General features: G+C 54.0%; 1 protein-coding gene across 5 annotated transcripts; it reads left to right on the forward strand.

Annotated features, from left to right (window-relative positions):
* Positions 1–335: 335 nt before the first annotated feature.
* HIF3A (hypoxia inducible factor 3 subunit alpha) lies at positions 336–27,304 on the forward strand. Of its 5 annotated transcripts, XM_037059045.1 has the most exons (15): positions 336–379; positions 5,464–5,654; positions 6,632–6,777; positions 7,468–7,552; positions 7,862–7,974; positions 8,442–8,650; positions 10,017–10,123; positions 10,320–10,467; positions 13,638–13,756; positions 14,811–15,001; positions 15,958–16,062; positions 20,029–20,297; positions 21,459–21,576; positions 24,167–24,262; positions 27,223–27,304. In XM_037059045.1, the coding sequence occupies exons 1-14, from the start codon at positions 354–356 to the stop codon at positions 24,248–24,250; spliced, it is 1,911 nt and encodes a 636-aa protein (XP_036914940.1). In that variant the 5' UTR covers positions 336–353; the 3' UTR covers positions 24,251–24,262; positions 27,223–27,304. The 5 variants fall into 5 exon arrangements, with proteins under 5 accessions (XP_036914940.1, XP_036914938.1, XP_036914914.1 ...); XM_037059029.1 differs by lacking the exon at positions 336–379 and having other exon boundaries at positions 5,340–5,654; XM_037059036.1 differs by lacking the exon at positions 336–379 and having other exon boundaries at positions 5,340–5,654; positions 24,167–24,250; positions 27,223–27,290.
* Positions 27,305–27,346: the final 42 nt, after the last annotated feature.

The following is a 27,346-nucleotide window of genomic DNA, read 5'->3' on the forward strand; positions in this document are numbered from 1 at the left end:
CGTTAAGGAACATGGATCAGAAAAGTACGGACGTCGCTAGAGAGGTTGGGCCAGGAGGCGCGGCCGCAGGTCGGCCGCCGAGGCTGGCGACTCGGTTGAGAAAGTTGGAGGCGAGGGGCGTGGCGGGGGTGTGTGTTCTTCGTATTCTCCCCCTCCCTCCACCCGGGCCTTCTAAGTCTCTGCCTCCGATCCCGCCTCTTTCTCGGAAGTGACAGATTTTCAGGCCAATCATAGCCGAGGGCCGGGTGCAGAGCAGCCAATAATACGACGGGGGAGGAGCTGAGGAGGGGGCTCGCCGGGCAGGGGAGGGGGCTAGGGGCCTCCAAGGGCTCCCGAGCCGCGACGCGCGAGCCATGGCGCTGGGGCTGCAGCGCGCAAGGTACTGGGGTTCAAGGGCAGGAATGATTGAAATTGGGGGGCTCTCTTTCTAGGGACCCCTGACGCGGGTGGGGGATGCATGGGTGCAAGCCCAAGGAGGCTCTGGAACGGGCGGTTGGGGGCACGTCTCTGCCCCACCCTCCACCCTAGAGGGTGGGTTATGGGGGTGCAGGGTTTCCCCAAGTCTCCGGCTGCCCCGCCTCTCTTGCCAAGAGCGACTTCAGTCATGATCCCTGATTTCTTGCTGTTCTGGATTCACTCCCCACCCACCCACCCACCCCCGGTTGGGGGTGAAATTCAGGGTCCCTATGGAATTGGGGGTGTTGCATTTTAGCGGCTCCTGGGCTTCTCCAGGAGGCATTCTCCCTCCACGTCTTGACCCTCTGGCCTCTGAACCCCCCAAATTGAGGTTGTTCTTCATCACCAGACTCCTGAGATCCTAAAGGACACAGGATACACCCAAAATGAGCCTTCCTAGATATACGGAGTCCCCTGAAATGGGGAGTCAGCTCCTGAGCTCAAGAGAAGAGGAAACCCTTTTAATTGGGCCTTTCCTGACACAGTCTCCTGAACTTGGGATTCCTAGAAATCCACAGAGAGGCTCAACTTTCCAAAGCTACCTGGGACCCTTCTCAGAAGCCTTTTTGTGTCCTTTTGAAGGGTAGGGCAACCCCCTGCGATCACAGGGCAACAGCCCGACCCACTTGCCAAAGTCTAGGGCCTGGTATCCCTCCTCCACCCAACCCAGTCCCTGCAGCCAGGGCCCTGAGGGCACCGAGCCTTTTAGGGGGAAGGGCCGAAGGAGGGTGCTGTGCCTGGCTCAGTGCAAACCATATTGGGAGCACGTTGCCACAGTGCCCCGCTGGGCCATCCTGGCCAGAGGGAGGGTTCTGGGTCCAGCTCCCAGCAGGTGCAGGTGCTGGGGCAGTGGAGAACCTGTGCCCCGGGTTCAATGCCTAGGGTCCTGTCCTGCTGTGTTTGCATGGGGACCCCAGAAACTGGCCCAGGCCCTTGGTTTCTCCTGCCCAATCTGAGGCATCCAGGAAGCCTCGCCCCCTCCCCTCCTCCCTGGTTTCCCAGGTCTGATTGGATCCGTCCACACACCCATGTTTTTTACCCACCTTAAACCACCCCCCTCCCCCCATTCCAGCCTCTGGCTCTGGGCCCACCAGGGAACTCCATCCCAGCCCAACCCCTCCCAGGGCCCCCTGGGTGGGTGGGGACCCCTCTCAGCTGAGCTGGGGTGCTCTCCCCTCCCCACTGGAGGCCAGCCAGCACTCACTAACTCTCACCCAGACCCTGGCTCTGCTCCATCCCCTCCTGCACCCCTAGGATGATGGCATTTGGGCCAAAGGGGGCCTTGGCCACGGCGAGTGGGCTCCCCATATCCCCTCACCCCCTTCCTTTCCTCCAGCTTGGGCTGACCGCCAGCCCACCCTCATCAGGCATGCTCTTAGGAACTTCCTGATGGGCATGCTGCCCGGGTGAGAGGGCTCCCAGGAAAGACAGGACTTTTGGTAAGGGCACACCACTGGATTACCATGACCTTGGGAATGAGCAAGGTGTGGAGCAGGGAGACTCCTCCTGGCCCCCACCCCCGCCTCCTTCTCGAATCTAAACCCTGACTCCGGTCTCTTGGGCCACCGCTGGGCAGAGCCAAGAGGGTCCCTGCCCAGATACAGCCTAAGGCCCCCCATGTCCTCTACACTCTTTGTAAGACCCCCAAGACCCAGCTCGGTGTCAAAAGAGAGACCCAGGGGCAGACCTGAATGTGAGCCAGGGTCTCCCCACCTGCCCAGGCCTTTGCTCATGGGTGGCCAGTTCTTCAGGACTGGGGAGAAGTGGGCTTCTCCCTCTCCTGGTTAGGGGGATACCCGGCTCCAGTCCCCATTTTCAGGCCTCACCCTGGGGCCTCCAGGCCCTGGCCCCACCCCCTGTTCTCTGCTGGAACAGAGGAAGGGTGGCAGCGTTCCAGCTGCACGTCCCGAGCTGGGCAGAGTGCCAGGGGGCTGGACCAAGGCTGGGCAAGAGGCCAGCTGGGGAGACTGTCCAGCTGGGGAAATCCGAAGACAGTGAGGGTGGTACAAAGGGAGGGGACTGAGGCTGCCGGGCAAAGGAGGGACAGGGCAGGGCTTCCTCGGCTGGGCACGCCTGCCAAAGCGTGGCATTGAAGGGCACAGGTCCCTAAAGTCAGGGTTCAAATCCCAGCTCACCCGCCTCCTGGCTGCATGGCCTTGTGCCAGTGGCTGCCTCTCCGGGCGTCAGTTTCACATCCTGGGAAAACATCCGTCGTGCCTCGTCTCCCCCTTACCATATCAAGTTGAAGAGCATGGAGGGAACCACTCTCTGAGAGCAGGACACCCCACAGGTATGCAATAAACCATGTTCAACTCAGACAGAGCTCTGGGCGGAAACAGACAGACCTGGTTTCTAATTCGGCGCTGCTGCTGAAAGCTGTGTGGCCTCAGGCAAGTTCCATCATCTCCCTGGACTGGCTTCCTTTCCAGGAAAACAGGGCGGGGGGTGGCGAGGGGGGTGGACACTAGCAACTACACGGTCAGACTGACTGAGATGCCTTGCACACAGTAGGGCGTTGGCGCAGGGTCTGGGATTAGCAGCTGGTTTTGCTGGGCCCTGAACTCTGACAGGGAGGTCACTCTGCCTGCTTCACAGGGCTGTGGAAGGGACGTCATGGGGTCTGTAGCTCCGTGAGTGTTCAATACACCAAGGCTGTCATTGTTATTACTGTCACGATTGGTTAAACTTCTTCCCAGAGTGCTTGTGCAAAAGTCACGTAGGTAACCACACACACCAGACCGCGGAATTCCGCCGAAGGCCGCAGTTTCTCCAGTGCGCAAGAGGTTCTCCAACCTTCCGTCCCTGGTGTGGACAAGGGGGGAATTATAGAGAGAGCGCTAGCAATTGCCAGGTCCTCTTCTAAGCCTGTGATATGTTCTAACTCATTTAATCTTTCCAAGAACCCTGGGAGGTAGGCGTTGTTATTTTGCTCAGGGAGGCTGTGCAACTTGTCCAAAGTCATAAGGCTCATGAGTAATTGAGTTAAGACTGGAACCCCGAACCAGAGGAAATGGCCCCCCACCGTGTTCAATGGGAAAGGTCAGAGACCTTGGCATTGGTGAAACCAACGAGAGGCCCACACTTCCTGTCAGAGAACAGGCTGGGAGATGGAAGGAGGGCCTGCGGCACAACCACCACCTCTGGTTCCTTCTGTAGAGGAAGAAGTCTGCCTCAGAGAAGATTACAGAGCCCAGCTGCTTGGAGGACGGGGGCTGGCCCCACCCCCGCTCCTGTTCCCACTGCCTGTTCCCTCTGCCCAGGCCTCCAGCTCCGTGAGGCCCGCCTACCCCCGCCCTCTGGGCAGGATGACAAACAGGGCTGGAACAGAACCAGAACAGGACAGGACGGAATGTCCTCTGGGCAGAACAGTACAGGAGGCCCCTGCACCCCCCACCCGCCAGAAGGGAAGGGATGGGGGCGATCGCTGGCTCCCTCCGCCCTCCACCCAGCCTGCGAGTCTTGTCCCTTTGCAGCCAGACGGGACAGTCTCCTCCGGACTGCCCATCATGTCTGGGGCTGGGGCTGTTTGGGGGTGAGGTTGATGCCAACCCCAGAAGTGGCCTGTGGTTTCCAGCAAGGGACAGCCTCCCGTCTTAGAGTCTTGCTTCCTTGGGGTGCGTCACAAGGCAGGAATCAGAAGTAGGAAGGCTTTGGAACCTCACTGCCTGAGTGAGTTCAAATCCCGGCTCTGCCAGTTACACGCATAAATGCTTATCAAATTATAGCTGCTTATCATAAATGGTTTTATCACTATTGTAAATATAGATAAGGTTATATATGCTACATGTAATATACTCTATCAATTGTTCTAGAAAACTAGAGTTCAGATTCACACAGCCCTGGAGTTCAACGTTGAAGACAGTGGTAGGAACAGGGAGAAGCGCCAGAACCTGGATATAAACCCGGAGCCAGGGGGACAGAGAAAATAGAAGTGCTCAAACCCTGGCTTCACTCTTTACGGGCAAATGCTGTGCCATGCTGTGCCTCAGTTTACTCATCTGTTCCTTGGGGTTACTTACCTTCCTTCTAGGGTTGTCTGTGCTGGAAATGGGTAAAGGTATCACACACACAAGGCATTGGAGCTGACACAATGGTAAAAGCTGAATAAATGACATATATTTCTTTTTTAATTTTTTAAGGTTTTATTTATTTATTTTTAGAGAGAGGGGAAGGGAGGGAGAAAGAGAGGGAGAGAAGTATCAATGTATGGTTGCCTCTCATATATCCCCTACTGGGGACCTGGCCCGCACCCCAGGCGTGAGCCCTGACTGGGAATTGAACCAGTGACCCTTTGGTTCGCAGGCCCATGCTCAATCCACTGAGCCATACCAACCAGGGCTGACAGATACTTCTGACAAAAAGATACTCATCCTTCTACCCCCAACCCCACTCGAAAAATCCAGGCTTTGGAAGTGGATTAAAGGGCAGGGGTGAGTGTTTAGCTGTTGGCCAGACAGAACCCCGGTGGGGGGGTCGGTTTGCTGTGTCACCCTGGTGGGGCCCCTGTTGGTGGGCCCTTAGACTTTGAGATCTATGCTCCAGGATTCTGAGGACTCAGCTGGGCGGAGGTGCGGGAAGGTCAGGAGAGGGGATTCTGGGAGGCTGTAGGGCAGGGGCCTGGGAGGCTGCAGGCATCTTCTTCACGCTCCTTCCCTTCCCTGGCTCCGGGCCAGCTCCTGGCCAGCTCAGCCGGCCCCCTCCCAGCAAGAGGCCTCCCTGTCCCCAAGGCGTCCCAAGCCGGGAAATAAACGGTCGATAAGTCAGGGAGGGGACAGAACAGCGCTTCGAGGCACAGGAGGGCAGCCTGGGCTGGCGCAGAGACAGATAAAACCCGAGGCTAGGAGTAACTCCGGAGTATAAGCCTTCGGGGGCCCAGAGTGCTCAGGGAACTCGCCCGGGCCACGCCGCGAACCCGGGCCCCATGCGGCAACCGCGTCGCAAGTGCTTGTTCCGTCCACCTCATTGCCCTCCTGAGGGGCCGCCAGTGAACGCTGCCCATGCCTGCAGGTCAAGCACGGAGCTCCGCAAGGAGAAATCCCGGGATGCGGCTAGAAGCCGTCGCAGCCAGGAGACAGAGGTGCTCTATCAGCTGGCGCACACGCTGCCCTTCGCGCGCGGGGTCAGCGCCCACCTGGACAAAGCCTCCATCATGCGCCTCACCATCAGCTACCTGCGCATGCACCGCCTCTGCGCCGCAGGTGAGCCCGGCTCCTGGGAATTCCCACCTTGGCGAGGTCCTACCCCAGGGAGGCCCCTCCTCTGGGAATTCGAATCCCGACAAGGTCCCGCCCCCTGATGCCTTCCCTGCGGAGCCCCGATCCCTCCGAATCCGCTTCGGTGATGAGGCCACGCCCCGCTGGAATTCCGAGCATTCGGAGCCCCGCCCCTTTAGACGTCTATCACTTGGTCCCGCCCCTTGGGATGCACCCCTGGAGACCCTCACTCCCTTTGGAGGCCCGGTAACTCCCTAAAGCGCCTCAATTCTTAGGTCCTCCGCGAGACCTCGACTAGGCCTGGTCCCCTTATAATAAAGACCCCTGGGAGGCTTCTCTGCCCAATTTTTAATTACTTAGAAAGTCCTCCTTCCGTTCCCCAGCTCCCTAGTTCTATTTCTGGTCCCAGTAAGTAGCAACCCCTCTGAATTCCCACCCAGTTAGAATGCCGCTCTGCAGGAGGCTTTCTCTCACACACGCACACACACACATATACACACACACCCGTGCGCATGCGCCTTGGAATCCCAGGACCCTTGAAAAAATTAGGCGGAAATTGGAGTCATCCTCTTTCAGGCTTTGTCCAACTCCTGCCCCAAAGAATTTTACTTGTCTGGGAGGCTGTGCCCCCTTAGAATTCTGTCACCTGGGAGTCTTGCTTCTCTAGAATTCTGCCCACCTGGAAGGTCCCGCCCCAAGAATTCAGAACCCTTGGGAAGCCTGGCCCCCTTGGAATTCTGAATCCCCCTAAGCCCTGGCCCTTTAGAATTTTGAGCACTGGGAATCTCGTCCCCTTAGTATTCTGTCCTCCTAAGAGTTCTAGGCCCTTGGGAGACACCTTCAAATTCTGTCTTCTGGGAGGTGCCTGTAATTTCCTCTGAGTGAGGGAAGGCAGAGGGGAGCTAGCCAGTGGGGGCCCCAGCTGACTAAAGATGCCCCACCCACCCTGGTCTGGACACCAGGGGAGTGGAACCAGGTGGGAACAGGGGCCGAACAGCTGGATGCCTGCTACCTGAAGGCCCTGGAGGGTTTCGTCATGGTGCTCACCGCCGAGGGAGACATGGCTTACCTGTCGGAGAACGTCAGCAAACACCTGGGCCTCAGTCAGGTGAGATGAGCTGCCTGCTTTGTGTGTAGCGCGGGCAGGTGATGCTGAGATACAGGGGTGACCAGGACCACCTTAGCCCTGCCTTTACAGGGCTCCCCGTACAGAGGGAAGCAGATGTGTCACCAGACAGGAAGACTTAGGATGCGCAGGGACAGCCAAGGGGGCTGTCGGAGCGGCGGGGGGGGGGGGGGTGGTGGTGGATAGGGTACCAGACGCAACCTGCGAGGGAATCGAAGGTTTCCAGGAGGAGAAGACTTCCGAGCGGAAACCCAAAAGGCCTGGCCTGTCAAAAGGTGTGGAGAATAAATAAAGGGAACCAGCAAGGGCTAGGAATGTAGATAACCAAAGGAACAGAATATGCCAGGACCCAGAGGTGGGATAAAAATGGAGTGTTTCGGGAAAATAAAGACATTTGTCCTGCCTAGGTTCAAAGTACAACGGGAGAAGGTGAGAGAGGAAAAAAGGTGAGAGAGGCCAGCAGGGGCTAGAGAAGTAGGGTCAAATTAGGAAGTTTATCTTCAGGGCACTGGGGAGCCACGGAGGGATTTTAAGCAGAGGAGAGGTGGTTGGTGACACAACCCAGGCTCCTGGATTAGGGCGGGGCGCTGAAGTGAGGAAGGAGGAGGTGGGCCAGAGGCCTTGGCCAACGGAGTTCCCTCCAAGACCACCCCCTCCTTTCCTCCCTGACAGCTGGAGCTCATTGGACACAGCATCTTTGATTTCATCCATCCCTGCGACCAAGAGGAGCTTCAGGATGCCCTGGTCCCCCAGCAGAGTGAGTCCCCTGGAGGCCTCTGTCCCCAAATTGCAGAAACTGTGGCTTTGCCTGCCCTCCGTACATCTCCTCTTCGATTTTTGGATTGAAAAAAAAAAAATGAGAAGAGGAGGATGTGGCTCTGCCCCGGGAGGGTGGGTCTGAAGGAGCAAACCCTACCCTGTGGGAGACCCTCTCTGGGTCTGGGTCTCAATTTTGGGCATGAGGCTGGGGAGGCTTTAGTACCCGGGATGCTGGAGGGAACGGGACCCTATCCAAAGCCGCCTCTGTAACCTGCTTCTCCCCCTGCCCCACCCTGGCCCTTCGTAGGTCTGTCCAAAAAGAAGCCAGGGGCCCCCACGAAGCGCTGCTTCTCCCTGCGCATGAAGAGCACCCTCACTAACCGCGGGCGCACCCTCAACCTCAAGGCGGCCACCTGGAAGGTGGGCAGGGCCAGGCCTGGAGGAAGTCTTGCAGTGGCAGGTTGGGGGAGGAGTCCAGGGGTCTCCTGGGGGGCTCTCTCAGGGCCGGATCTGGTGGGTCCTTGAGGTATCCAGGAGGTTGGGTGTCCGTGGAGTTTGCCTGGGTGTCCTTGTATCCTTTCTTAGTCCGGATCTCTGTGGGCCTGCGGGGTCCGAGCCCCCTGCGCCTGGAGTCTCCATGCGGTTTACACCTGAGGTCCTCAGACCTCCCTGAGTCTTAAAATCTGGAGAACTTCAGAACCTCCTTAGGTCGGGTCTCCGTGGAGGCACGGGACTGGGGGCGGGGGGGCGCTCAGGGCTCCCTGAGCTAGGCCCACGCAGTCTTCAGTGATCTCTTCTTCACCCGTGGGGCCCGCAGAGACATACCTCCCAGCCCCGAGGGTTCCCCAGGCCCCTGAGCCTCACGTGCCTCACCCCTCCTTCACCAGGTGCTGCACTGCTCTGGACACATGAGGGTCTACAAGCCCCCCGCACAGACTTCCCCAGCCAGGAGCCCCAACTTAGAGCCCCCCCTGCAATGCCTGGTGCTCATCTGTGAAGCCATCCCCCACCCGGGCAGCCTGGAGCCCCCGCTGGGCCGGGGCGTCTTCCTCAGCCGCCACAGCCTGGACATGAAGTTCACGTACTGTGATGAGCGGTGCGCAGTAGCCCAGCTGCGCACGTGCCCGCCCTCCTCCAGCCCGTCCTCTTTCTCTCCGCCCAAGTTCGCAGGATTTTCTGTGGGTCTTTTTATCTTTGATTCTCTCTGCCCTTCTCTCTGGTACTCTCTTTGTTTCTCCCTCCCTGCCCTACTGCTTTCCTAAAACGAGTCAATTCATGCGAAACAGTACCGGGCCCAACAAACTGTCATTATTAGTTCCCACTCTCTCTCTCTCTTTCTCTTTTTTCTCTCCGTCTCTTCCTTCTGCTCTTCGTTTCCTTCCTTCCTCCCTTCGTTTTTCTGCCTCTCCCCTCTCTCCCTGGCCCCGGAGTGGTACTTAGGAATGGCGAGGTACTTAGGCGTCTGGGTTCAGACGGCTTGGGTTTACATCCCGGCTGTGTGATTTTGGCCAAATGGTTTCACCTCTCTGTGCCACACTTTCCTCATCTGTCCTGCGGAGTCGTAACAGAACCTACTGTGAGCAGTTCTTCTGAACACTCAGTAGGTCGCCTGGTACAAAACCCTGTAGATGTGTATATATTTTTAAAATCAGTATCATCATTATTACTTTTTATTTCTCTTCATTCTGTCTGATCTTTCTCTTTGTGCTTTTCTTTTTTTCCTCTCTCCCCTTCTCCTTTTTCTTTCACCCGTCGCTCTTCCCCTTCTTTTCTTCGCTCGTCCCATTTCCACCCTCCCTCTCTGCTTGTATTCCTCTCCTGTGGCTAACGTAACATCACCACAAACGCAGTGTCTCTAAATGACACAAAACCCTTCCCTCAGAGTTCTGGAGGTGGAAAGTCTGAAATCAGCCTCATGGAGCTGAAATCGAGGGCTGTGTTCCCCCTGGAGGCTCCCCGGAAGCACCTGTCACCCTGCCCTTTCCAGCTTCTGAAGACGCCCCCTGCGTTCCTGGGCTCGCGGCCCCTTGCTCCACCTTCGAAGCGCATCCCTCCACCGCCTTTCTCCACCATCCTCCTCCTCCATCACATCTCCTACACTCGCTCTGATCTCCTGCCTCCCTCTGATAAGAACCCCCGTGACTACGTGGGGTTCACACAGAAAATTAAGGCGTCTCCCCATCTCAAGACCCTTCACTTAATCTCACCTGCAAAGTGCCTTTTGCCACGTGAGCTCACGCATTTACGGGTTTGGGAATTAGCTCCGGACCTCTTTGCGGGTCATCATTCAGCCAGCTGCATTCCTCTTTCTCTATTTCTTGCTCTCTCCCTGTCTCTCCGTCACAACCCTGTCTCCCTCTGTCTTGCCGGCTTGGTCCCTGGATCCGCGTGTCCCCCTTCCCTCCACCCTCCCTCTACCTCAGCCAGTGGAACTGACCAGGCGCCACTGTACTCCCCCCCAGGATCGCCGAAGTCGCCGGCTACAGCCCGGACGATCTGATTGGCTGTTCCGCTTACGAGTACATCCACGCGCTGGACTCGGATGCAGTGGGCCAGAGCATCCACACCCGTATGTGTTCGGTTCCGTCTCCCTGGGCCTGAGCCTCCCCTGCGTGGCCCTAGCCAATTCCAGCTAGCTCCCTGCTCCCCGACCCCCGAGGAACCCGATCTTCCCTGGCCCCTTCGTGCCCAGTCCCTTGCCCCAAGAGCTGTCTCTCTCCATTTGCCCCTTCTGTGGCCCTGAGCCCTCCCGTCCCCCTCCTCAGTGCTGAGCAAGGGACAGGCAGTCACGGGGCGGTATCGCTTCCTGGCACGGAGTGGTGGCTACCTGTGGACCCAGACCCAGGCCACAGTGGTGTCAGGGGGCCGGGGCCCCCAGTCTGAGAGTATCGTCTGCGTCCACTTCGTTATCAGGTAAGCGGGAGGGGGCGGGGCGACTGTGTGCCTGGTCTAGTCTGTGTGTGTGTGGACAGGTGTGTGTATGTGTGAGCACACGAGCCTGCGTGTGCATATGAATCTCTCTGTTCATTTAAATTAGAAGGACTGTATTCAAGTTAAAATAAGAAATCTAGCAGATTCATGGGGAGTTGTTCTGCTTTTTAGAAATCTTGAGGTGTAGCCCTGGCTGGCGTACCTCAGTGGATTGAGCGCGCGCCTGTGAACCAAAGGATCGCGGTTCGATTCCCAGTCAGGGCACATGCCTGGGTTGCAGGCCAGTTCCCAGCAGGGGACGCACGAGAGGCAACCATACATTGATATTCCTCTCCCTCTCTCCTTCCCTTCCCCTCCAAAGTTAAATAAATAAAAACTTTAAAAAAATTTAGGAGTCATTTGCATTGAGGAAAAAACTCATCCTTTTTGGGACAGGGCTCTATGAGTTTTGACACATGCATGGAATGTGCAGCCATGGCCACAGTCAAGCTGTAGGATAGTCCCATTGCCCCCCAAATTCTCTCATAGTGAATCCCTCCCCACCCCCAGCCCCTGGCAACCACCGGCCTGCCCTCCAACTCTAGGAGTTTGCCTTTACCACGATGCCGCGTATGTGGGATTCTGCCGTCTGTAACAGCCTCGTGAGTCTGGCTCCTTTGGCTCAGTGCGATGTCCGGAAGTTCATGTTGCGGCATATAGCCCTAGTCCCTTCTTCACGCTGAGTAGTATTCTGGGGTCCGGATCTGAATAGACTCCGGTTTGTTTATCCATTCACCCGTCAGAGGACTCTTGGGCTGTTTCCTATTTTGGGTGATTACCCCAAAAGCCACTGTAAACATTCTCACACAGGACTTTGTGAAACCATATGTTTCCATTTCTCTTCTGTAAACTCCTAGGAGTGGAATGAATGGGTCAGATGGGCAGCGTATATTTAACTTCATACGGAACTGCCCAACTGTTTTTCCAAAGTGACTGTACCCCGATGCGTTCCCATCAGCAATGTATGAAGGCTCCAGTCATGTGGCTGACAGCACTCTGCATTGTCTTTTCGTGTCTCGTTGGGTTTTAATGTTAGTCGTTCTAATGGAAGTGTAACAGCAAGCCAACCCCCCACCCCACTGTGTATCTTAGAAGTTTTCCACCACAACAACATGGAGATGAAGACAATAAATGACCACACAACACAGAGAGAAGTACAGCTTTTCGTTGAAGGACGTGGCACCAATTTCTATAGCCGGGTGTCTAACTCATTTCACTGGGGGGGGGGCACATCAACCTCGAGGTTGCCTTCGAAGGGCCAAAATAATTTTAGGGCTGTATAAATGTAACTACTCCTTGACTGTTATGGAGCTGAAACTGCATTCGGCCCTTTGAAGGCTGATGCGGCCCCTGGTGAAAATGCGTTTGACGCCCCTGCTCTCCAGGGTTAGGGGTCTTCCCAGGTCTTTTTAATCAAGGAGAGATTCTATTTGAAAATAAAAGGTGGTAACAGGAGTGTTCACACGCGTCTTTCTGTCACACAAGAAAACAAACTGATGGATGATGGCCTTTTGAATGTTATCACTTCAACAACTTTCCAGTTCAGAATCTTTGAATAACTTATAGACAGTGAAAACAGGGGGTCTGCTGTGCCTCGTTTGGAAACTGCTTTTATTCATTATGAAGATTTGTCTTTTTATGGCCAGGCCCTGGGATTTCTTTCTTTCTTTCTTTCTTCCTTCTTCTTTTTTTTTTTTTTTTGCACTCTGAGCAAAGAGTGGGCCTGGAGATTGCCATTTTGCCAGCAGAAAATGGGTGGGGAATGATCGTTTACTTAGCAGCCATGGATTTTTGAGGAGCCTATGATATTAATCATCATTAGTGCTGTGTGTATATTGTACAGTCTGTGGCTATGTGGCTGTACTGGTGTGTGTTCAGGTGCTTGTCCTTTGTAGCATCTACCTCCACCCCCTTGTACATTTATTAACTCACTTAAGCCTTGTAGCAACCTGGAGTAGAGTTACTGTTATTATTTCTCCTTTACAGAGGAGGAAAACGAGGGCCAGAGAGGTTCAGCCACAGGCTCAAGGTCACACAGCTCATAAGTGGCAGAGCTGGGATTTGAACCCAGGCCGCACAGGCTGCAGAGCCCCTTGCTCTTAGCTGCTAAGCTGTACCGATTGTCTGGGAAATGCTTGTGCGATGAACAAATGAGTGAACTCCCTGTGCCAGACCGAGGGTACAGCGCATGCGCACTTAACTGTCCATGTGTATCCATGGGCATATGTGAATGTTGACATCTGTGCCCGTGTGTACCAAGTGTGTGAGCATGTGTACTGTGTATGCTGGTGTTTTTCAAAGGGGATGGGGTAGCTTTAGTCCCGCCTAAACTGCAGTGTTTCCAGCCCAGAAGGGGTTTTAGGGAGGGTGAGGAAGGCTCATAGCTTCTCTAAGAGCTGGCAGGAGGACCACCCACATTCTGTCCTGGAGAGCGCTATGCAAATGAGATGCAAATGAGGGCCTGGTCGTCAACCCCAGACCAATTCTCTGAAAGGCAGTTTGCTCAGCGAACATTTGGATTGTCTCTGTAGCTAGAGACTGCGGGGAGGGGAGGCGCAGGGCACACAGAAGAGGGATGTATTTATAAATCCATTCCCTTGAATGTCTATGAATAGACTCTTCAGAAATAAAACCTTAAAATATGCATTAAAATATAACCCTATGAATTCTTCATGTTTGATACCATGTTAAATGTATGTTCTTCATTAATATATTTTTATGGATAGGTCTATAAGTAAATATCTATAAAGAGAATATTTCGTTTTGATACCTTTTATTCTGCCCCCTCTCTGCCTCTCAGTTCCCCACCCCCCCCAGCCTCCCCCTCTGCCCAAGCTGTGCTAAATGCCAGCTCTTTCTTTCTGCCTTTCCTTCCACAGAAGAGCTTGGGAAGATACACTTAACTTTATTTTAAATGCTATTATAATAAAAAGCATTCAAGACACATTACATTTGTAAAAGAAATAAGTAAATGGGACCAATTATTTTCTGCACGGTGCCCTCCTGCCCCTGGATGGGATTGCCCCCCCGTAAGGACACTGTCTGAGGGGGGCTGCCTGGTTGGGGCTGAGGACCCCCCTGACTCCCACTCCCCTTTCTGCCCTGTACCCCAGCCGGGTGGAAGAGACTGGAGTGGTGCTGTCCCTAGAGCAAACGGAGCGACGCTCTCACAGACCTGTTCAGCGGGCCACCGTCTCTCAGAAGGACACCCGTAATTCTGGGGACAGCCTCGGTATGGGGCAGGGCTGGGGCCGGGAGGGGTTGTGTCCCTAGGATGCCGAAGAGAAAGCCCAAGTGCCCTAACGTGAGCTTGTGATCCTGTGGGACCCACCTCCTGCCTCCTTCCTTTATTTACCCACTCTGAGCCACACCAGCTTCCTTGGAGCTCTTGGAACATGCCAGGCTTTCTCAGGGGCTTTGCACATGTGCTTTCCTCTACCCAGAATGCTCTCCTCTCTCCCTTCTCTCCTCCCTCCTCTTCTCCTGTGTCCCTGAGATGATTGCTTCAGTCTTGTTTGCTCTGTGCTCCGAATCCTGCCAGTGGCTTCCATCACCCCCACCCTTCAGTGTGTTCCCTTCCTCCCCCCTCATTGCTCTTTGGCTTCCAGTAACCTTGACCGTCTCCAGTCTGGTTCCTTACTACCTCTTCCTCCCTGGCCCACCCCTGGTGTCCCCCCAATCCTGCTTGAGCTTCTGTTCCTGTTTGCTGTTCAAGGGTTTCACCTTCTCCAAGCTGTTGGCTGGCAGTCCATGCTCCTGGGTGTGGTGTGGAGTCGGTGGTCCCCTTTCCTTTTCTGGCTCAGAGCAGGCTCAGGCCATGCCTTGACCTGCAGGGGCTTTGGAATCTCCTTGAGGGCCTTGGGCCAGGCTTTTCTCCTAACATTCAAGGCCCTCTCAGCCGAATGGTGGGATCCGGTTAGTCGTGTGCCCTGGTCCAGCCATGTCGATTTTCAATATTAAAACACTTCCCCACTGCTGGGCAATTGCTACTGTCTCAAGCCTACTGTGTGCCCTCGCCCCATGTTGTCCCCTCCCACAGAACTCTCTGGGGGACGTGCCATAATCTGACAACCAAGATAGAACCAAGATAGAACCTGACAACCAAGAAAGAACCCCTGGCCCAGCAGGGGTTCTTTAAGACCCAGCTCCCCAGCGCTGTGAATTGTGTCCACCCTGATTGGTTGTTGAAGACGTCAACAATGTTCCCCGGGGTTGGCGTGGAGGGCTCCGCCCCTCAGCCCTGGGTGACCATCCTGCGACCTCCCTCATCTCAATGTGTCCTGCAGACGCCTCTGGTCCCCGGATCCTGGCCTTCCTACACCCCCCTGCCCTGAGCGAGGCCACCCTGGCCGCTGATCCCCGCCGTTTCTGTAGCCCTGACCTCCGTCGCCTCCTGGCACCTATCCTAGATGGGACTTCAGTAGCCGCCGCCCCCAGTGCACCCCGAATCACTCGGCGCCCCCAGAGCCCCCTTCCGGTAAGCCCTGGGGATCCAGGCTGCTTTATCCTTTGGCTTGAACCTTGCTGTTCTCTGGGCCTCAGTTTCCCCGTTTGTGTAGCAGGAAGGTTGGGATGAGATGGGACCTGGGGCGCCTTTAAGATCTCGTTTCCAGTCTGTTCAACCATTATCTGGACCAAAACTTGGGGTGTCTGGGATGGGCTTGAGCGAGCCTCTCCTGGCTTGTGACCAAGCGCCCAGGCTCTCTGAACTTCCTGAACTTCTCACCTTAATGAACTTCTCACCTCAATGAATTAAAAACGTCTAATGTCTTAAATTGCACAAACCTACACCCACATCCTGAACCTCCGTTTACCACTGTGTTGCCCTGGACAAGTGGGGCCTCAGTTTCTTCACCTGTAAAGTTAAGATAATAGCAAATAGCTGCCTCATTGGTTGTTGTAAAGGTTCCATGAGACTATTCACCGGGAGACCTTAGCAGGAGCTTGACATCTAGTAGGTGTTCAATAGACCATAGCAGTTGCTATTTTTACATACAAGTCCAGATAGCCTGACCTTGGACTCAGAGGTCCATATTACCTAGGCTGACTTTCCTACGTGCCCCCCCTCCGCATCTTCTCTCCACCAGAAAACTAAGCTGTGACCTTTGACCTCACTCTTTACCCCTGGGACAGCTGGACTCGGCATGGTTTTCCCCCAGACCCCAGGACCTCTAACCTCTAACCCCACAGGGCCTTGAATGTCTCGTCTCGGGCTCTGGTCCTTCGGACCTTTGATGTTTTTTGGATGGATCTCCATCCAGACACTTTTTGAACAGCTGCATTTAGAACCACGTCTGCATTGGCTGTCTGACACCCTTGGTGTCCGGCCGTTTGACCTTTGCCCCCCACTTGTACCCCTGAGCTCAAACGCCTAGACTGCCTTCCTGTTGGCACCTACCAGGCTCAAGGTTGCCTTACCCTGTCTCCTCACAGGCCGATCTCCCAGGAGAGCTCCTTGGGCACGTGGAGAACGCACACAAAGTCTTGGCCTCGGGGAAAGACCTTGAGACGATGGAGACAGATCTGGATGTAGCTCAGGTGAGGGCTGGTGTGAGGGCTGGCGTACCTGGTCTTTGGAGAAAGGGGAGATGGTTAAAAGGGTACGGGGAAGGGTAGGTGGGCAGACCATTTTGTTCAGTAGGTGGGCGATGGTGGGTAGACAGATGGGTGAGGTTTAGACAGATGTTTGGGTAGATGGGCGGGTAGAGGCAATGTTTGGGTGGGTAGTTGGGTGGACAGACCATCGGTTCATTGGGTGGAGGATAGATAGAGGGATAATGTCTGGATCATTGGTTGAGTGGATAGATAAATGACAGTGGCATGATGTATCGATTACCTATTGCTGCGTAACAAATTCCCCCAGAACTCAGCACCTTACAACAACTCACATTTATTATGTCCCACGGTTTCTGAGAATAAGGAATCTGGGAGCAGCCTAGCTGGCTGGTTTGTGCTCCGAGTTTCTCATGAGACTGAAGTCAAGCTCTCAGTCAAGGCTACAGTCATCTGGGGCTACAGAGGATTCACTTCCAAACTTACGCACCTGGTGGTTGGCGGGGATCGGTTCCTCACTGGCTCTGGCTGGAGCCACATGGGCCTCTACGTAGATTGCCTATGTGTCCTCACAACAAGGCAGATGTATTTCCCCCAGGCAAATAGTGTAAGAGACAGAGTGGGTCCAGGACGGAAGATGCTGTCTTTTTAAAAAAATATTTTATTTATTTCTTTTTAGAGAGAGGGGAAGGGAAACAGAAAGAAACATCAATGTGTGATTGCCTCTCACACGCCCCCTACTAGGGACCTGACCCGCAACCCAGGCATGTGCCCTGACTGGGAATCAAACTGGCAACCCTCTGGTTCGAAAGCCTGCACTCAAACCACTGAGCTACACCAGCCAGGGCAAGGTGCTGTCTTTTATAACCTAATCTTTGAAGTGACGCACCGACACTTCTGCTGTATTCTGTTAGTCCTACAGACCAACCCTAGCACAGTGTGAGCAGCAACCACATACAGGTTGCCAAACTACAAGGACCAAACTACAAGGACCATGGGGGCTCCATCGCAAAGTCTCTTCCTCGTACAGCATCAGCTTGAGTCCTAGACTCGCCTCACCTAAATCAGACCTGGGTGCAGCGAAGTTCCTCCAATACAGTCTGCCTCAATCTGTTGGCCTGTGAACAGAAGAGTCCAATTATCTGGCCCCCCATACCCAACATCCGGGGTGGGAGAGGCATAGCACACCCGCTGTACGTACGCCTGTTCAAACACAGGTGTCACGGGTCCATAGCAGTTTTGAAATGCTGTTGGGCAGATCCTGAAAGTTCCCTGATCAGAACCCATTTCTACTACTTCCCAGGAGTTTTTCTTAGTGGTTCTTGGCTCTGCGCTCCGGGCTCTGGGCTCCCCACTCTCAGTCACCCTGCCTTTCTCATAAAATGTAACATGTGCTCCCAGATGAGGGATGTTCATACCTGGCTTCCTTATAGAACTTGGGTGGTCCAAAAGTCTCTTCTCCTTTTGTGTTATCTCTGTCCCTCTCAGTCCAAGCTGGCGATGTTTCCACTCACGTGATTTTCTTCAAAATGTTTGTGGGTCTTTGGGGAATCTCTCTGGCGTTCACACCGTTAAACAAAAGTCGTGCCACAAATCTCCCTGAGATATATCCTTTCCTGCCTCATGCTTGTGCTGAGATGGCTGAGTGCCCTGAAGTTTTATAGAGGTTCTATTGTTGGAGAAGATCCATGAGGCACATCCTAAATCTCTAGAGCCTTTCGTCTAACTGAAGGTCGGGGCTAGGCACCAACTTTGATCTTTCCGAAGTCTTCACAAGGAATTTGACAGTCACACCCTGGCTTCGCCTGTAGACCATGCTTTTCGGAGAGTGCCCGTCTTTGCTCAGAACCCATTTATTTCTTCATTTTAGCAGCATCCGCCATCTGGGGAGTTCCCAGAGTCAACTAAAGCCAAAGTGAAAGACAGAGTCGTCCAGACTGCCACATATGCCCAAGGTCAAGGGTCCTCAGGGCCACCCTCACTTCACAATAGCTGGATAAAAATTTAGAGATGCCCACAGACGCCCTCAACCTCCGTATTTTTCTAGATCTAGTCACAGAGCTTAGGGGAGTGCAATACGTATGACCACAGTCGTATTACAGCCAAAAGGACAAGATGCACAAGGGGTGGAATCTGGGACTGGGAGGGTCCCCAGTGCAAAGTGTCCGTGTCCCCAGGGAGGTGTCACCCTCCTGACATTGATGTGTGTACAACTTGTACATGGAATATTGCCACTCCAGGAAGCTTACTCAAGCATTAGAGTCCAAAGTCCTTCCTAAGGGTTTCATCATGTAGGCAGCATTGATTGAGTTAATTTTTTTTTTTTTTAGAGATTTTATTTATTTATTTATTTATTTATCGCTAGAGGGGAAGGAGAGAGGGAGAGAAACATCAATGTATGGTTGCCTTTTGTGCGTCCCCTGCTGGGAGTTGGCCTGCAGGGAACCGGCCTGCAACCCAGGCATGTGCCCTGACTGGGAATCGAACCGCGATCCTCGGGTTCGCAGGCCCGCGCTCAATCCACTGAGCTACACCAGCCAGGGCGGCATCATTGATTGAGTTGCTGCAACGCAGTTTGGCTTGATCAGCATCCCATTCTTGCCTAAGATGCACGTTTTCCTCGGGGGTCGGGCTGGTGTCACGTGGCCCAAAGCCCCAACCCCGTAATCACCGCGTTGGCATAGGCAGCCCTCACCCTGAGTTATCTCGGTGGCATGAACTATCAGGCATGGCCCAAGGGGCCCGCCATGAGCGGCAAAGACACCCCATCACTCAGGAAATTGCAGGGGTTTAGATGTTACCTCCCAGGAGCCAGGACAAGGGCTGGCTCACCTCTTTCGGGGTGAAGTTAATTCTTCAGTGCACAGGGAGGTTGAGAACTCTCAAGACTTTCAAGTCCCAGGTCCTTCATTCCCTTAGGTTCTTCCCTTAGCTTCTCTCTCTTCTTGACTTTTATTCCAAGAAGCAAAATGAAATCAGGCAGCCTCTTCAACAACTGGGCTAGAACTCTCCTTAGCTAGATCACCTAGTTCACTAGTTACATTTTTTGCTTTCCCACAGCCGCAGAGAGCGGTGTGGCTAAATTTTCAGCCACCGCACATCAAAAATCCTCTTTCCACCCTGGCTGGTGTGGCTCAGTGGATTGAGTACCAGCCTGTGAAACAAAGGGTCACCAGTTCAATTCCCAGTCAGGGCACATGCCTGGGTTGCGGGCCAGGTCCCCAGTAGGGGGCACACGAGAGGCAACCACACGTTGGTGTCTCCCTCTTTCTCCTTCCCTTCCCCTCTCTCTAAAAATAAATAAATAAAATCTTTTTTAAAAACGGAGAAGGTTAAAACAGCAGTCATGCATTACCTCACATAATTTCTGAGAGTCTGGGGTCTGGGAGCCACGGAGATGGACGGCTTTGGCTCAGGCTCTCTGGTGAGGTTGCTGTCAAGTTGTGATCCAGGGTCACAGTCATCCAGAGGCTTGACTGGGACTGGAGGATTCACTTCCAAGGTCACTCACTTGGCCGTTGGCGAGAGGTCTGTTTCTCACCCTGTGAGCCTCTCCGTGGGGCTGCTCACAGCATGGCTTCCCCCTGAGCAAGTGATGAGAGAGAGAGAGAACGAGAAAGACAGAGAGAGAGAGAGCAGCAAAAAAACAATAGCCACGGCGTCTTTATAACCTCATGTTGACAGACATCATGCACCATCATCTCATTGATGTCCTGTCGTTGCCAGAGCAACCCTAGAGTCACTGCATTCAGGGATTGAGCTAGGGCGTGAGTCCCAGGAGGAGAAGCTCCTTGGGGGCCCTGCTGGCAACTGGTTACCACAGAGGCCTTATGCCCATTTGACAGATGAGGAAACTGAAGCTCAGAACTTAGGCACACAGCTTGGAGTGGCGGAGCTGGGACCCACCCGAGGCTGAGGCTCATGCTCTTAACTCCTTCCTGCCCCCCGCAGGACGTCGACACCCTGGATTTGGAGATGCTGGCCCCCTACATCTCCATGGACGACGACTTCCAGCTCAACTCCAGCGAGCACCTGCCCAGGGCCTACCACAGACCTCCGGGGGCTGCCCCCCGGCCCCGCGCGCGGAGCTTCCACGGCCTGTCGCCCCCACCTCCTGAGCCCGCCCCGCTGCCTCGCTGGGGGAGTGACCCCCGGCTGAGCTTCTCCAGCCCTTCCAGAGGGCACCCCTCGGCCCCATCCGTGGCTGGGGCCCGGAAGAGGTGAGCCTCAGTATGGGGGGGATGGATGCAAAGGGAGTACAGAGAGGGTCCCGGGCCACCTGCCCTGCTCCTGCCTCCTCCTTCAGCCTCGTCCTTCTGATTTCCACCCTAGCCAGGCCCTCGGTGTCTCCTGCACATGGCACGTTTGTTCCAACCTTTATGTTTTTTAAAAAAACATTTTCCTTTTATTTTATGTTTTAGAGAGAGGGGAATGGAGGGAGAAAGAGAGGGAGAGAAACATCGATGTGTGGTTGCCTCTCACGCACCCCCTTACCAGGGACCCAGCCCGCAACCCAGGCATGTGCCCTGACTGGGAATGGAACCAGCAACCCTTTGGTTCGCAGACGGGCACCCTGTCCACTGAGCCTCGCCAGCTGGGGCCCAACCTCTGTGTTTTTTGTCTTTGCCTTTTGGTGTGCCCTTCACTGTTCTCATTGTTTACCTAAATCCTCCAGTCCACCAGGGCCCTCTCCTTTGGAACATACTGATATCTGGCCTCGTGACCATTTGTCATGGTTGTGAGGACATTGTCACAACGTCAGAGAAACTGTCTAGAACTAAGTTTCCCAATACCTTTGAGAATCTGTTGAAAACTACAGACTCTTTCCCAAGAAAGTTTACGCACACTTAGAGACACACGTTTTGCATATCATTTCAGAGGGTCCATGTCCCTCTTCCTCAGATGTGAGATTCCTAGCCCTTCAGTTTTTGCTCTCCAACGTGTGGGCACGTGCCCGTTTAGTCTCCAGAGCGGTCTCCTTACTGTCCTTCCGAGGCTTTTATGGGTACATCTCGGTATTCTCCAAGGCTCCCAGATTGACACTGGGTACACAGTGGGTGCCTAATAAAGACGTGTTCAATGCGAGAGGGAGGAAATTCGTGACTACCGTGGGTGGCGGGATGCATCATGATGGATGGACGGCAAGTGGGGGAGTGAGCTGATGGAGAGGAACGTGAACGAATAGGAGGGTGACTGGATGGAGGTTGTATGGGTGGGCGGGTGATGGAGCATCGCATAGACGAATGGGAAGGTGGATCGGCGAGTGGATGCGTAGATAAATAGTGCTTGGGGGAGTAAAGGGATGCGCCTCCTCTGCTCACACTGGTGCCCACCCTGCCCGTGTTCGCTATGTTCTGAGGTTATTATCTGTTTTCCTCTAGGACCCTGGCCCAGAGCTCAGGAGATGAGGCCGAGGGGGTGGAGCTGCTGGGAGTGAGACCCCCCAAACGGTCCCCCAGCCGAGAACCTGAAAACTTCCTGCTGCCTCCTCTCAGCCTGGTACGTGCAGAGGTTCGTGGGGTCCTCTGGCCCTCAGAACCCAGCAGGCTTAAGCTTACTGGTCTATGGATGGGAAGACCAGAGGGGACGGGGCTGGCTGAAGGTCAAATGCAAGGTCAGTGATCCAGCTGAAGCTAGAACCTTTTTTTCCTTCTTCTCTGCTTTATTGTATTGTTTATCGTTACAGTTGTCCCATTTTTTTCTCCTTTTGCCCCCCTCCACCCAGCCCACCCTCTTTCCTATAGTCGATCCCCTCTCCATTGTCCATGTCCCTGGATCACTCATACACGTTCTTTATTTTAAAAAGATTTTATGTATTTCTCTTTAGAGAGGGGAAAGGAGGGAGAAAGAGAGGGGTAGAAACATCAATGTGTGGTTACCTCTCACACACCCCTTACTGGAGACCTGGCCCACAACCCAGGTATGTGCCCTGGCTGGGAATCGAACCAGCGACCCTCTGGCTCGCAGGCCAGCACTCAATCCCCGGAGCCACACCAGCCAGGGCCATACACGTTCTTTGACTAGTCCCTTCCCCTTCAACCATGCCTCCCGCTCTCCTCCCCTCCTACGGTTATCAGTCTGCTCCATGTCTCCATGTCTCCGGTTCTGTTTTTCTCGTTAGTTTATTTTGCTCATTAGATTCCACTTAGAAGTGAGGTCGTGTTGAAGCCAGGACCTTGGTAGTCTAGCTCAGGCAGTGGGTGTGAAAGGGCATTGCATATCTATGTAAGTGGGTAGGAAGCACTAAGAAGAAAACTTAGCAAGGGAAGAGAGGAAATGCCAGGGGTTGGTATCTGTAGGAATCCTCTCTGCTCCCATGGGCCCCGTTCCAAACCGAGAACAGGCCTTGGCCTTGGGTGATTGGTGTGGTGTTAAGAGAACAGACACTGGAGTCAGTTTGACTTGGGTTCACGTCCCAGGTCAGCCGCTTAGTAAATGAGACCTTAGGCAGGTGATGTCACCACTCGGAGCCTCGGTTTCCTCATCTGGAAACATCTGACCCTTGGTTGCCACGTCTCCCAGGACTGCGGTGAGAAGCACTGGAAACCGGGCCCTTCCCTGATCCTCCGCAGACTGTGCATATGGGGGGGGGGGTATGAACACAAACCAAAGTAGAGCAGCGTCCATTGCCCCGCAGCCTCCCCCGTCCCCAGTCTTGCCTTGGCTGCCAGTTCTGCACAACAGCAGCCAGGACACCCTTCCTAAAAGCCAGTCTAGCTGAGTGACTTCCACAAGCCCTCCCCCTGGGACCTTCCATGGTTCCCTACTGCCCAATGAAAGGGCTCCCTGGCCCCTTACCCAACATGGCTGTTGGAACATGAGGGGTGTGACTGATAATATATTTATGAGTGTCTACCATGTACCAAATGCTGACTGCACTAATTCCTCACAGGATTAAATTCTTCAACCTCCATGACCATTCTTGAATAATAATAATTATTATTATTATTGTTATCGTCATCATCATCCACATTTACACACGAGAGTTTGGGCAACCACATCCGTTAGAGTCTAGGCAGGAGACAGCACACTGAAATGGGGTGTTTATTTATTTATTTATCTATAAATGTTTAACAATTTTAACAGTCACAAAGGCTTACTTTTTTTTTTAATTTTTATTTATTTATTTATCTTTAGAGGGGAAGGAGAGAGGGAGAGAAACATCAATGTATGGTTGCCTTTCGTGCGTCCCCTGCTGGGAGTTGGCCTGCAGGGAACCAGCCTGCAACCCAGGCATGTGCCCTGACTGGGAATCGAACCGCGATGCTCTGGTTTGCAGGCCCGCGCTCAATCCACTGAGCTACACCAGCCAGGGCTGAAATGGGGTGTTTTTTTAAAGATTTTATTTACTTGTTTTTAGACAGAGGGGAAGGGAGAAAGAAAGAGTGGGAGAGAAACTCAATGTGTGGTTGCCTCTCGCACGCCCCCTACTGGGGACCTGACCCGCAACCCCAGGCATGTGCCCTGACTGGGAATCAAACTGGTGACCCTTTGGTTTGCAAGCCAGCGCTCAATCCACTGAGCCACAGCAGCCAGGGCTGAAATGGGGTATTGAGGAGAATTTAATAACAGGACTGTTCGCAAAGGTATGGGCAGAATCAACACGTGCTAGGGCAGCAGCCAAGAGCCCCCAGTGAGGGGAGCTGGCACCGCCCCTGGCCTGAAGGAGCAGGACAGGGAGGGTCACCAGACCTTGCAGAAAGGAGGGTCTGCCTCGTAAGAGCTGAAACCTTCTGTGGAGGGACACGGCCACCCCGTGAGGACCCAGCAGCTGGAAGATCAAACACCCCTCCCCTCCTCCTCTTCCCGCCTGCTGGCATCTGCCGTTACATGAACCCAACAGGGACACTCAGAGCGAGGGTGCACGTGGATGGGGTCTGCACACGCAGCCTGCTGGGGCACAGCAGAAAGGAAGACGAGGCTCGGGAGGGACATGCGGAGGATGTCTGGGACAGTGACTAACCCAAAGTCCGGCAGCAGCCACCGAACCCCCACAGCGCTCTCAACCACTGTGCCATCCTGCCTCCTCGGATACGGATCCTGATGCTGATGCTGGTGCTAGTGGTGATGCTTTGTCTCTGCCCTACAGAGTCTCCTTCTGACAGGAGGACCAGCCCCCAGGAGCCGGCAGGATCCCCGCAGCCACCTCCTGCCACTGAGCATTAGCCCCTGAGTAGCAACCTGGGTAAGCAGAGGCCCTGGCCCCGCCCCTGGGAGGTGCCTGATAGAGGAGGAGGAGCTGACAGAGGGGTGGGGCAATCCTAAAGGGGGTGGGGCGCTGCCAGTGCCTGGACGTGACCTTGGTGGAAAGGTGTAGCCCCTCCCTCCTTTCAGGGGCCCTGTACAAGGAAAGAGAGGCCCTGGGAGAGCCGAAGCTGGGCCCAGCCCAAGGCCTAGATCTCCTGAAGCCTGTGTCTGATTCAGCTTTGGGGCTGAGTCCCACCTCGGTTTCCCCTCCCCCCCACCCCATCCATTAGGGCCTATTGCAGTTGTTCTTACCTTAAGGAGATGTTTGAGGACCCACAAAGATGTTGCACAGGAAGAGCTTAGCACAGGCCTGCTCTACAATACATGATCAGGAGATGCCTGCCCTGCCCGGACCAGTGTGGCTCAGTTGTTTGGGAGTTGTCCCACAAAGCCAAGGGTCACGTTTGATTCCCAGTCAGGGCACAGGCCCGGGGTGTGGGTTTGGTTCCCAGTTGGGTTGTGTGAGAGCGGCAACTGATCAATGTTTCTCTTCTTCTCTTTCTCCTTCCCTTCCCTCTCTCTAAAAATAGATACATAAATAATTTTTAAAAAGACACTTTACCCCTAAATATGGAAGGATGGAAGGGAGGGAGGGAGAAAGAAAGAAAGGAAGGAAGGGAGGGCCCCGGCTGGTGTGGCTCAGTGGATTGAGTGCCAGTCTGTGAAGCAATAGGTCACTGGTTCGATTCCCAGTCAGGGCACAGGCCTGGGTTGTGGGCCAGGTCCCCAGTAGGGGGCGCGTGAGAGGCAACCAATGGATATATCACTCGCACGAGATGGATGTGTCTCTCACACATCGTATATTTCTCTCCCTCTCTTTCTCCCCACTTTTCCCTCTCCCTAAAAATAAATAAATAAAGTATTTTTAAAAAGAAAGAAAAGGGGAGAGAAAAAGGAAGAAAGGGAAAAAGAAGGAAAGGAAAAGACCTCCCTGGGTGCCATGCTGCTTGCACGGCTCCTCCGCAGAGCAAGGCAAACCGCTCTCTCCTCTGCGTTACTATTACCATCATCTTCCAGCACGACTGTCAATCGCCANACTTTTCCCTCTCCCTAAAAATAAATAAATAAAGTATTTTTAAAAAGAAAGAGAAAAGGGGAGAGAAAAAGGAAGAAAGGGAAAAAGAAGGAAAGGAAAAGACCTCCCTGGGTGCCATGCTGCTTGCACGGCTCCTCCGCAGAGCAAGGCAAACCGCTCTCTCGTCTGCGTTACTATTACCATCATCTTCCAGCGCGACTGTCAATCGCCATAGCTCCGCTCGGAACCTCCAGGCAGCAGCCGGAGGGGCCTTTTTGAAGCACAAACCTGACCCTGGCCTGCCTCTGCTCCAAATCCTTCCATGGCTCCCTGTGCCCTTCAGAGAGAGATCAAGCTCCTCACTCAAGCCTCTGGGGCCTGATTGCCGCCTCATCTCAGACCACACGCTGCTTCACATCCTCTGTTTCAGCCACAGTCTCTGCCTTTTGATTCATTCTGTCCTTCATCTGTGTAACGAATCTATACAGAACACACAGGAAATGCCAGACGCTGTCCTAGGAACTGGAGACAAAACTGTGACCAAAACACACAGAAAGGCCGGCCCTTGGAGGGCTGACGTTCTAGTGGGGGAGACCGTTGAGGGCGAACAAACCAAGACAGTAAAGGGTGTGAGAGAAAAGGGATTCTGGGCTGGTGCAATTTCAGCTCTGAGCACGAGTAGGCATGGCAGTCGCATTGGGAAGGTGGCATCTGAACAAAGACCGGAAGGAGTGAGGGAGTGAACCATGGCAATTTGGGGCGGAAGAGCATTCCAGGTAGAGGGAACCCCACATACAAAGGTCCTGGGGTGGGGAGAGGGTGTCTGTTTTATTTGGGGAAAAACAAGGTCCAGTGTGGCGAGAGCAAACAGAGGAGGGGAGAGGGGTGTAGGGCATATTGCATAGGGCCTCTGGAGGGCATTGCAATGACTTTGAAATCGTCATGCTTGAGGAGGCTGCCTCAGGCCCTTTGCATATGCTGATCTGAGTACCTGAAATGCTTTTCCATATATTCTTTGTCTAATGACTGCATCCTTTAGATCTCCGCTCAAATATGACTCCTTCCATGAAGCCTTCCCTAACTTTCTAAGCTCAGGGCTCCTAACACTCATCACATACCACATTTACAGAGATGTTTGCATAGTTTTTTGATTACTGGCTGTCATCTCCCTGGGGGTGTGAGCCTTGTGAGGTCAGGGAAGGCCTGTCTTGATCACTGCTGCACTCTGCTGTGGGCGGTGGGGGGGGGGGTGCCGGCCAGTGGCTGGGCACAGAGCAGATCCTTAGTATATGTCTGTAAATGAAGAGCTGACGTTTATCCAACACTCACTTTGCCACGCCTTGAGCTAAATGCACGTACATGACCTCATTGACTCCCCTAACTGAATGCCAGCCCCGCGAGGCCATGGCGTTCCATCCTCCCCATTCTCTGCTGTGTCCCCAGTGCCTGGCACACAGTAGGTGATCAGTAAATGAGGTAGAATAAGTATCTCTGTTTTCCAAGTAGCAACAGCACTAGTTATTGTTCAAAGCACTTGACGTGGATTCACTCATTTACTCCTCGTGCGGGAGAGGCACTATTATTTGCTCATTTTATACATGTGGTAACTGAGGCTCAGAGAGGTAAAGTCCCCTGCTTAGGGTCACACAGCAAGTAAATAGCAGAGCCTGGATTCAAACCCAGGCAGGGCCTGGCTCCAGGCTTCTTACTTACTGTTCGAAACATCCTGGATGCCTGAGGTTCAGAGAGCAGGTCTTGTCCAAGATTTCACCGGGGTTTGAATCCATGTGTGTCTGTCTCATCACCCACTTTTGATTGCCAAGAAGGGCGGATGGGTTGGGGTGATAACTCCTCACTGATTTACCTTCTATCTTTCCCCACAGGCCTGGGCCCTTCACTGCTCCGTCTCTGCCCAAATGAAGACACCACCCCACCCAAGAGGCACTTTCAGCCGGCAACAAGCTTGGCCCAGGCGGACTGAGCCAGCCCCTCTTCCCATCTCTTGTC

This window comes from Sturnira hondurensis, unplaced genomic scaffold (assembly GCF_014824575.4).
Source record: "Sturnira hondurensis isolate 20B ecotype Veracruz unplaced genomic scaffold, ASM1482457v3 Scaffold0001020, whole genome shotgun sequence".
Lineage (NCBI taxonomy): Eukaryota > Metazoa > Chordata > Mammalia > Chiroptera > Phyllostomidae > Sturnira > Sturnira hondurensis.